The sequence below is a fragment of the Ornithodoros turicata genome, chromosome 7 (genome assembly GCF_037126465.1).
Source record: "Ornithodoros turicata isolate Travis chromosome 7, ASM3712646v1, whole genome shotgun sequence".
Taxonomy (NCBI): Eukaryota; Metazoa; Arthropoda; class Arachnida; order Ixodida; family Argasidae; genus Ornithodoros; species Ornithodoros turicata.
In genome coordinates, this window is record NC_088207.1 from 35,665,483 (window position 1) to 35,676,747 (window position 11,265).

The 11,265-nt window shown below is 46.6% G+C and overlaps 1 protein-coding gene across 2 annotated transcripts in view; it reads left to right on the forward strand.

Moving 5' to 3' along the window:
* Positions 1 to 8,108, forward strand: part of LOC135400931 (uncharacterized) — a 217,024-nt gene extending 208,916 nt beyond the window's left edge. For both annotated transcript variants that reach the window (XM_064632951.1, XM_064632952.1), the window contains exon 6: positions 7,071 to 8,108. In XM_064632951.1, coding sequence (XP_064489021.1) covers positions 7,071 to 7,516 — 446 coding nt within the window. In that variant the 3' untranslated portion in view covers positions 7,517 to 8,108. The remainder of the gene's footprint in view (positions 1 to 7,070) is intronic.
* The last annotated feature ends 3,157 nt before the right edge of the window (positions 8,109 to 11,265 follow it).

Below are 11,265 nucleotides of genomic sequence, written 5' to 3' on the forward strand. Positions count from 1 at the left end.
CATGCCGCAAGACGGACAATCGTCCGTGCGACATATCCGAAAACGGTGCAAACGTTCACGCAGTGGAAGGACACCATGGGCCAGCTGCCACTGGAGTCTAGCGCGCCGTGCATCAAGCAGGCCTGCAGTGATACGCCGCCAGGCGAACTTCGTTGGCACTGCTCGCCTTGCGGAACACGGTCACATTTCCCTGAAGGCGGCGCAGAAATCAGACGCTCCACAAGGAAATGTCTTCACCTGGGCATTAGACACGCAAGCGCCGCACAACATCAACACAAGGACTAAAATAAGCAGGAAGTATTTCCGCCATGGGGCGAAGCTCGGGACTCTCTAGAAACCACCTGGCGGCGTATCCTAGAAAATACTGTACTAACGCGCAGACCGGGTACTCCGACGCACGGAGCGCTTCAAAGAGAATACGCGATTGAAGCACCAAGCACTTTTCTGGCACAGCTGGTACTCCCAACCCACCAAGATCACGGCTTCCGCGTATCGTTGAGAGCTACAGACCCATTCAACGGATCCGCTCCACAGAAAGCGGAACGCGTGTCGTGTGATAACAGCTTGTATTACCGTTGGTTGGGAGGAAACAGCTGCTAAAAACCACAAGCGACTGTAATACCATGCTGCTAGCAGACGGGCCCGAAAAGTAATCGGCAGATCAACAAGGAAATCGTTGCAGGAAATCGTTTCCACAGGACGGACACAACAGCATGCAAATGCTGAATTGGTACCGCGTTGCCCCCATATTCCCAGCTATAAACACACAAAAGTATACGAAGGGAGTTGCCTCAGGACAGGAACCACCGATATTTCGAACAGAGTCTGTTCTTCTTCTTGTGGGCCCAGAAGAAGAACAGTCTCTTCTCGAAATATCGGCGGCTCCTGTCCTGAGGCCAACTCCCTTCGTACTTCTCTACCGGTTCGCTGGGTTTCTACCCATCTGCAAAAGTATACGGTTTCATATAGCTTTGTCATACTAGCCGCCACGAAACACCTCTGGCCAAGATCCTGCATTAATTCATCGAATGCGACTCGATGTGACTTTTACAGCTCAATGGCGTTACCGCTTGAGACAAGTTATCTCGCCCAGATGTTCTCACTGCCGTGCTCTAGAGTATCTGGACCATATTCTTCTTCATTGCCCACACTACCAACCTTCACGAACCGCACTCTCCGGGTCTCTTAGTAAGCTGGACTCTCGTCCCTCTTCACATTCGGACTTCGAAACTTATTGTGAAGGCGCTCATTATTTCATTCCCCACATCACCACCTGCAATGGGGTAGAGTATTGCCTCTCCCGATCAAACTCATCATCATCTTAAATAAAGTTGTTGTTGTTGTTGTTCTTATTGTTGTTGTCATATTGCCTGGAATATTAGCGGACAGAAATCCAGTAACTCCCTTGCAGTGTCACTCTACCGCGCTCGTCCGCAGATCGTCCTCTGGTGTGGTATGATCTTAACACCGAAGAGCGCGGATTGTTACGCGTGTGTACCCGCAATACCCGCAGGCGCAAAGCCAGCCCGTCGGCTTTTCGTGCACGACCAGATTCTTTCTGACTATTTGGCCCAAAATTTCCAAGACGTTTTTCTCTTTCCCCCATATCGCATTCTGCTTAATGAGCGGAAGTCATCCCCATATCATCGTCATGATGTATTTCTCTCTCTCCCCCATATCGATATCTTCCGTGATGTGTGATTATGACAGTTTGTCACTTACTGGCACCGCGTTCTATGCTTACTCTTTCACTATGTTTGCCGGCTGGCTTTGGGCTAATTTTGCCTACCTTTCGACACAACGACTGGTGCGCTTCGCGTTAGTAAGCTGTCAACCATGTCAGGAGTCGCCACTCACCACTCCCCACTCACCTCTCGTTTCATGAGGCGTAGCAATGCATATATCGCCCCTCTCATAGATTGTAAATATTGTTCTCGAGGTGCTGACCATGCCCTGACCGTTCCACGGCGTATTAAATGTTCCTACCACACTATAAATCATTTCGTGCTGTCGCGATCATGTGGCGTAACTGAAACATGCGTACGCAATAGGCTGCGGGTACGTCTGCGGGTATGCGGGTACGCGTCGTGATGTGCGGGTGCGAATTTTCATACACGGACTCATTTCTACCTAGAGCACCTTTCGTGAATTTAGGACTCTCTCAATCACTGTCCGATGCAGTTCTAACCGAAAACACAAAAGTAATTTCCACATGGAGAAAATGACCGTTAGGTGCTCGCATGCAAAGGATGGACGGAGCCGAGCTTCGGATTCTTTTGGGCTGTCAGGAGTACACGACCTTCAAAGCATAGGAAGCAGCGTGCTTATAATTATTTGGTGGCAAACTTCAAAGACAGATACCGAAAATTGCCGTACAATACAATATATATATAAAGCTACAGGCAACTGCAAAAGCCGAGGCAAGCTCCAGTAGGGACGAAACAAACACATAAGCGTTCACCGCTCAAGGGAGTTCGAAATTTAAGTCACTCAGGAAAAATCCTTGCGTCGGCGTTATCTGAATTTCATGAGCTACAAACGAATGTTTTACGAACGTTTTACGAACGTTGTACGAACGTTTTACGCAGCAGAGAGACAACGACAGAAAGAACCAGGCGGGAAGGCTGCGTACTCACAACTAAAGGAAATTTTTAGTGTTGGCACACCTTCATAGCTATTTCTTGTTGTTGCTATTTTGCTATTTAAGTGGGTCAACACTAAAAATTCCCTTTGTTGTGAGTACGCAGCCTTCGGCTCCTTCTGTCCATGTCCCTCGGCTGCGTAAAACTTTCTGTATGACTTACCAACTACCCCGCTTCTGTAGTATGCAAACAACTCTTTCGTTGAACTTGAAGGAATCCATGGCGGAAGACGGAATATCATATATGTTATGTTCAGAGTAGCGTTTTCAATGGTTCTGTAATAAGATGGTTTCCGCTCCCAATAACCATTGTCTGCTACTATACTGTGCATTATACAGCAAACTTCTCGAAAGCGGGTCTCCACCTTCTGAGCGAAACCTTGAAATAAACAAAACGCCATCCCCACAAAATAATCGAGTTGAGGAAAACAGACACACAAAAGAAGAAAACGAAACCACAACAACAAACAGATAAATAAATTAAATTAAAATGAAAACTGCCGGCCCCGTCTCCCATTTCAGCATTTGCACAGCGCTGGGATATCTGCAGTGGGCGTGCTATGCACATACTGAGGTTTGCGCCGGCAGTTCTCTTTCGTTGATTTAATAATCACGATGTTTACTGCTTAGGTATTTCTTTCTCGCGATGAATAATGCAATCTGCGTGCTGTTTATTTTGTTGTGTGTTGGTCCGCTCTTGTCATGGATACACAGTAAACCATTTTACACCTTTATTCGCTCAAAACAGGTGTATTCTTATAAAAACACCCTTTTCTATCCCGCAGAACCAGTGGTGCAAGAGGAGCATTATTAAAGGTGTAATATCGACATACACCAGATTTTATCCAATGTCGACCATTAAGGGTGTAAAATGAGGTATTGAAACAGGTGTTTACGTCCAATACACCTTTTTTACACCCCATTTGAACCGCAAATATGGTGTTAAAAATTGTGTTTTAGTTCCTGAAAGGCGCGGGTTTCACAGTTCCGCTCAGCAAGTAATCACATTATAGACGATAACCTGAGTTACAAACATAGTATTTGACAAGGAATGATGTTAGGAATTTAGCTGGTATCGTTGACGCGTTGCAGGCATACGTGTTAATTGCAAAAATGAATTCCCGTCACCTTTACAAACCTTTCCTGCCGCACCACACTTAACGAACGTGCCCCAACAAATTGTATTTCAGTATATGATCAATTCGATACGACAATATAGGCTAGCAAGGGTGGCCAGGTGCCTTCAAGCTTCGGCACTCACGCTGGTACAAAGCTAAGGAGGCGTGCCTGTGACGCATTGCGCTCGGGTTTATGTTGTAGGATGGAACCACGCCTGGAAGTCTGCCGTATTTAGGGTGGTACTTGCATTAGACGCAAGAACGTCAAACTGTACGTTTCGGCATGGTGCCGCGGGACCTTGTATTACACTAACCATTGGAAAGGGAGTATTTGCCAGAAAACAACTCCATCCTAGAAGGTGTTTTCAATAGAATACTCCCCTTTTAAGGATGTTTTTCTTTTTAAACGCCCATTATAATAGTGTTTTATGAGTAATACACCTTATTTAAGGGCGTTTTAGACAGCACCCTTGATTCAGGTGTAAAGGCAACACCAAAAGGATGTGCGCCATGGGACAAGCCATTTACACACAAAAAAAAAAAAAGTGTGAAAAAGTTTGCTGTGTACCATCGAATAACGGTGTAGAAGTCGCATCGCCAGCCGCGATCCAACGAGGCGCGGTCTACGTCAGCGCAAGGATCAAAAGATTCCTCCAGTTCATCTTCACTATTCGACCTAGCCGGTAATTATTAAAGGGACTGTAAAGTGAAATTTGACCCCCCTGTTTCTGTGTGCGACCTGGTAGTGTTTGCCTGTGTGATGCCTCACGTAGAGCCTAAGCACTCAAAGCGCGTTAATTATTACACAGCATAAATTAGAAAAATTAAATCGGACGGTAGGTTGCGCCCCGCAACAGCTAAAAAAGTCATGATGGGAGTATTCCCGTCACGTGATACCTAAGTACCTAATACACAATCAACTTATGACCGACTACTAATCTCCAATAAACACTACTCTTAGAATCACAAGAATTACTGGGACAATTCATCAAAATATCGAAGAAACAGTATTCCAAAATACTGTCAGCGCGGTCAGCGCCCTCTGTTCGTTCTCCTCCAAACCATATCGCACGGCGATGGCGTGTATTGCGGCCTTGCGAGGTTTGTGTACGCAAAAAAGCTCATATCCTGCCGAAATTGAACAAAGCTTCACCTGACAGCGATTCCAGATATCTACTGTAATGTTCGGGGATACACCAAGTGTGCTCTTTTGACAAGGGACGTTGTGTACATGTTGCCTATTCGCGGACGAGCTTTTGCGAGCAAATTGCGAAATTTGCAAGCAAGCTCGTATACTTCGCCATGAAATATGTTTTAATTTATTCTGGAGACAATATTTCATCTAACCGTTGACACAGAATCCTACGATCAATGTAATATAGGCGTTGACTGTCAGCATTTTTTCCTTTCTGGGACCGTTTGCGTAAAGCGGTTTGAGATCGATCTCACACCTGAGTTCGATCTTAAGCTCGTACTCAGCGTCTTAGCCAGTTGCATAAAGCAAATTTGAGAGCAAAGATGAGACCTCGCCTGAGCACATTCTCGTGTAGCGTTCTCAGATTTTGAGACAGGTAACTACCACGCTCAAATGGGTTCTCAATTTTAGAATGGTTGCTCTGCTTTCAAACACAGCACACCACACAACAACACAAAACAACACAGCACACCAAGCTTGATGTCCATTTTATTGAACGGAAGTGCTATCTGATGAAGTTACTGAAATATCTGTGTGGAAACCTTCACGCAGTTGTATCAACTTGCGCACTGAATAAAACGAAGACGACAGAATCTGTCATCGCTTTGAAAACCGTATGCTTGTATGCCTTCCGCAGATCAAATGATGCCACGCGAACATATTGCACTGCACGGATTCGCGACACCGTAATATTTGGCCCTACCTCCTATAGTTTGACGGGACTGACAAGAGTCAAAAGACGACGACCACGAGAAGTAAATCTCCGAGTGTCGTAGAAGCAGCCCGCTCCGACATCTGAGTTGTACGGAGCACCTCTATCATTCATGGTATTGGACGGTTTGAGCGCATGACGTAGTTTCCGCTCGCCAGTTGCGGTGCTGCCGATCTCAAGTTCGGTCTCACTTGAGTATGAGACGAGAATGGTCTCAAAATGATTTATGCAATCGGTCTCTGACTCAAGTTCGAGACTTTACTCATTTGAGCACGAACTCACCGTGAGATCGTTCTCATCTCCGTTACGTTTTATCGAAACGGCCCCGATCTTCTTCTTCGTCAGAAAATGTCTCTGTCGGTGACCTTTTACGAGCTCCTGCGTTCCGAACGATTCCTAGACACTGTGTGTGTCGCATAACCTCTTCCTATACCGCTAACAATTGGCGTTTCGCCATTTTTCAACTGATTTCCACGGCAGATATATACGACGTCGTTGTTCTCCAAACCGAAGCTATGCACCTACGTCGTCGCGCGGAGTGTGTGCCCCTCGTCGTTCACAGTTGGCTGAGAGGATTGGATGGCGATGACGTAAGCCCGCTTCGAAGGCATGTATCCTGGTGAAGGCATGTATGCCTGGTAACTCTGTCCCCGTCTTACTGAATACGATTAAAAGTCGATGCGTGTACGATAGCGAGGGATCATGAGAACTATTTCCTGCAGAGCACTCTGAATTCACGAAAATCATTTCATGGTTCCTTTAAATACATGTGTTTATGCACAATGACATTGTAGTGCATGTATTTAGCACACAAAGCCATTCTTGTCTCCGGAAGACATTGCTTCTGTAATAACGTCTACAAAATCATGCGATTTCCAAAGCACACACACACAAAGTCACACGGCAACCCCCAGTGAGAAATTTTCCAGTGGAGGAACAGAGGGTTGCTATGGGAACTGTCTTCCCATCAGGAGGCGCGCACGTCGTTTTCTGCGACAGTACGTATTGTATATGTGGGGACTGAAAGAGCAAAGACGCCCCTCTCGCAGTGCCAGATTCTCGGCTTGCAATATCTGGATAGGACATTGCTCGGCATATTCGAGAGACAAATTTCCGCATCGTCAACATGATTCCTTCGAAAGGGGAATAATCATTCAGAAAGCCTTTTAATCTCGACATTCTCATTATGGTACCACGTGGTCAAGGCTATACTCAATCCTACCCTACGGCTCGTGCAGTACGTCTCCACACACACATAGGCTAACTCATGACACATGAGAATATACTCCAGATCATCACCTACCGAACGAAAATTTTCGTAAAGTGCGACCGAAACTATGGTTTTGTGCATTGGTATTATCCGTGTTAACCATTTGTTCAAGCATTTCCCTTCCAAACTTGCAGGTCCGCAAGAGCCATCATCTGAAGCAGGAAGCGTCTGTAGCCATAATAGGCCGCCCCCTCCGCCTCCTCCTGCAGCGGAAATCCTCCATCCAAGCCAGATAAACGTCTTTCGAATGCTGTTTCTCGTCTGCACGGTATTCATCATCCTCAACCTTCCCAGCTACGCAGTGCGAGTGCACGTCTTTGTGCTGTCCGTCAGCCACAAGCCCGTGCCGGAACACGTCTTCCTGTTGCAGCGCTACTTCATGTTGCTCTATTACACGAATTTTGCTGTGAACATTATTCTGTACAACGTCAGTAGTCGAGTATTTCGCCGGGTGATGAAGCAGTATGTCTCGACAAAGTGGCAGATTATTTCCGGCATGTGCCGCAATCCTTCTTATTCTGAATCAAGCGACCCGGGTTCCACAAAGGACAACAAGCTGGCACGTAACTATGTGATGTGATACACGACATCGTCCCGAGTAGCACGCTAGGAGTCAGGCTGCGGGGACACGTGCATGAAAAATGGGCGAAGATAGTCAGAGATCTATTTTCATCACAAGTGGCGCCATTTGGTGCTGGCAATGGTTGAAGACGAATGGACGTGGGAGCAACTCGTGTGCGAACAGGCGTGGTAGGACCGCATGGGGTTCCACTGGCCCAAATCAGTGTTGTGTCCTACTGTGTGCGTCAATATGATCTTCAATGAAGCAGATGTGAGTGTCCCATTGCCTTTTAGTGTGTTTCACGAAAACTTCACGTGTATAACAGCGGCTGCGTTCTTGCCAGCATCGCATGTCACCATCGCTATTCATTCATTTATTGTTGTTGTTCGCTCTTGCATGTGTTTCAGCTGTTACTAATCTGTTCCCTGTCACACAAAATTCATGTGGTGTGCATTTGCATTCCGAACGATTCCAGCGCGCAGTATTCCTCGCCCTTGTCATTGGCATGTTCATTGTACGTGAAAGACCAATAGTTTTTCTCTCGTTGTGTGTTGTATGTCGGTATGCCGTAAATAATGATTCCTCTGCGTAAACATGTAATGTACTGGAAGTTGAACCTCATTGTTGATCACTGCATGTGAAATATTTTACCCCTTTCATGGAAACGTTGGAACACTTTCAAATGCTACTTTACTCGAGTGTTTCATCGGATATTTCGACGCCGCTAAGACGTAATGTAAAGGAATATTAAAAGGTCAGACGACCTGTCGCCTTGTCTATCGTCCGTCACAAGATTACGTCCGAAGGAACAACTAAGGACGTGAAAGTAGTATACAAATATGGAAGGCAGTGTATCTCAGTTGTTCAGAGTGTGGGATAGTGGAGGACACGGAACATATTCTTATATCGTATGTGCGGTGTTCAGTTGCTCGGAGTCACCTACAGTCCTCGCTCGCGGCTTCTGATCGGTATTGGGTACTTGACCCCCACTCCAAAGTCGTCGTGCACCGCAATCGCTGATTGCATTCCTTCAAGTCATCCGAGCGGTCGTCAAGTTCTGACTGTCTTCTTCAGTATCTGTGTTCATTGTTCACACTTATCCTGTGTTAAGTGACTGTGTTTTTCATTGTTTGTGATAAGTGACTGTGGTCGACTTTTCTGCACTTTCCTATTGCCTTGCTTTCTTATCGTTTTTATTGTTCCTTCCTTCTTTTCTGGTGTTATATCTTGCTGATAAGTGTTATTCATTTTTTCTATCTAAGCGATGCGGAGAAGCCCGCATCCACGTAGATGGAGCCACTTTCTCCATCTCATTTTTGCAGTCTCTCACTGACTATAAATGAGTAATGGTTCTATGGCGTCGTCCGGCGTCAACGTGCCAAATGCTCCAGTGACCTTTTTTACCTAACGCCCTAAGCCTTACACTTTACAGTTGCCTTACAGTTGCAAAAAGCACGACAAAGAAAAAAATCGCTGTGCTCTTTGGCGCACTGCGAAACGCGTACGAAATGCGATAGCATTGCCGGAGACGAAGGGCGGTCCCTCCGCTGTGACCGGACATGATTTGCGTGCGGCCCAGCGGCAATCTCGATCATAGGTAGCCATGAACCTCGTGCAGGAACCACGACCTACTAGATATTAACGACCATGTTATAATCGGCAACCCCTATGAGGAGCCCGTCCGCATGATCTGCTATGGGCGCTACTCATGGGCCCGCGAGATCTGCATCATGATTGGACAATGGAAATTTGAATTTTGAGCGCGCAGAAGCGGACGTACGACTACCGTAGCAGACGACAGCAACAGCTCTTATGAAAATGCGTAGAATGATGATGATAATCAACTTTAGAATGAAACATCTTCCGTGGGACATCCACCGCTTGTACAAAAACACTAAGGTAAGCTGAAGTACAAAGTATTGTAGAAGTTGAGGAAGCAATAACCGGGCCGATGAGTAGCGCCACCGCCGCTAGCTTCCAAATGCGGCGCTGGGAAGGGGTGGCTATGACATGGTCGTTATAATCTAATAGGCAGAAACAGGGGTTCCGCCTGCAAACGCGTTCCCTACTTGTTAAAATGGGACCCCGCAACAAAATCACCACAAAGGTTGTGCCACATCCGTAAACTTTTGGGACGTCAGGAACATGTTACGAAATAACTCGTTCCAAAACTGCGCAGGTTTCATTCAAGCGAATCTATTACGAAGCGAGCTCTTCGCCTCTGTGAAACGAGAGGACACTGAAAGCAACACACATCATCCGGCATCCGGCAAGGGAGAATGCAGGCTTCATAGCAGACGACAATGCTGGGTGACGTCACGGTATCCTCCTCCGAACGAACCGCCGTAGTATGGAGCTCTGTTTACTGCTCTTCCCATTTCGGTTTCGGTTTGGTATTGTCATCATTTACAAATTAATTTCTCGGGCAGAATGAATGCGAATGTTGTATAAGGTATCGAGGGGGTGGTTCGCGTTCGGCATGATGCCCACCTAATTTTTATCGAATCCTAGCGAAATCTCCCTTTAAAGTCACTGTACTCTCTGGTGCGCATTTCTCAACATCTGTACGAGTGTAATTGCGGCCTGCTTTATCGTATGCCGCTTAGTTCCTCATTTTCGGCCACCAGGTCTGCATCTCCCGTAGCAATCGCGGCACATCTGCGAACTTTATACTTGCGCGAATGCTCCGCAGTCCACCGCCTACGCTGTAACTCTGTGGCGTCCGTATTGCCAGACGACGTGCATGACACCACGTGAGACGCACTGTGCAGACTGTGCGACCAACGGCATGGCCGAGGGGGTAAAAGTGTCCGCTGGTTAGTGGTAGCCAAGGTCGAGCGGAGGATTAGGTCGGGGTGGGTTCGGGTCCTACCATACCGGCTGTGCTGTTTAAGGGTTGCCCAGGGCTTTCTGGCAGACTTTCTAGACGGATATCGGCACAGTTCCTCGTGAAGTCAGCCCAGCACACACACAATCCCCCGTGTCCCCCTTTTCTTCCTGCTGTCCTCTCTCCGTATGTCCACATCTGTACGCCGCTCGTAGCCACAGTTGCTTCGTGGCGCGAATAAAACATAAAAAAAGAAAAAAAATGGCAGACATGATACAAGTTACAGTGGCACCAAATCCACGATAGCGACAGAGCTGTTTATTTGAGGAAGGTCACGACAATGACTTCTACCGACGTCAAAATCACACAATACTGCGATGTTTGTCAGTAATACGTATTATTCAACACCATCCGATTCCGCCATTCTTCATATTAAATATTTAATTTAGAAATCCGGTATTTTGAACATCTGGGATTTTAAACGATGGGTTCTTAAAGGGAGACTCTGGGACAATCCGAAACTATTATAATGGCTGTGTAAATAAGTTCGATACATTCTTCCGAAATGGGAAATTAAAGGGACGGTCTCGTACCCCCTGCCCCTTTCATAAAGTGTACCATTCGATTGCCCTTTGTTGAAAATGGAATACTGCTAATTTACCCGACAAAACACACCACAGTTATTAAATAACCGAATTGAATTGATAAAGTTTGCAGAGCATGCCGCGATCTGTGTTGGCAACAATAAGAACGGCCACGTCGCCCTGCGGGTAAGTCCGTGACAGGATACAGAAATCGTCTGCTTTTGCGCGCGCTAGTGCATCGGCGTGAGCAGACGACTTTCAGAAGTTACTATAGGCATCGCGGCAACTCTCGTACGTTTTCTTTCAGTTCTCAGGTGAAAAACGCGCATTCTAAGTAGTGGCAAGCATGGTGGTTC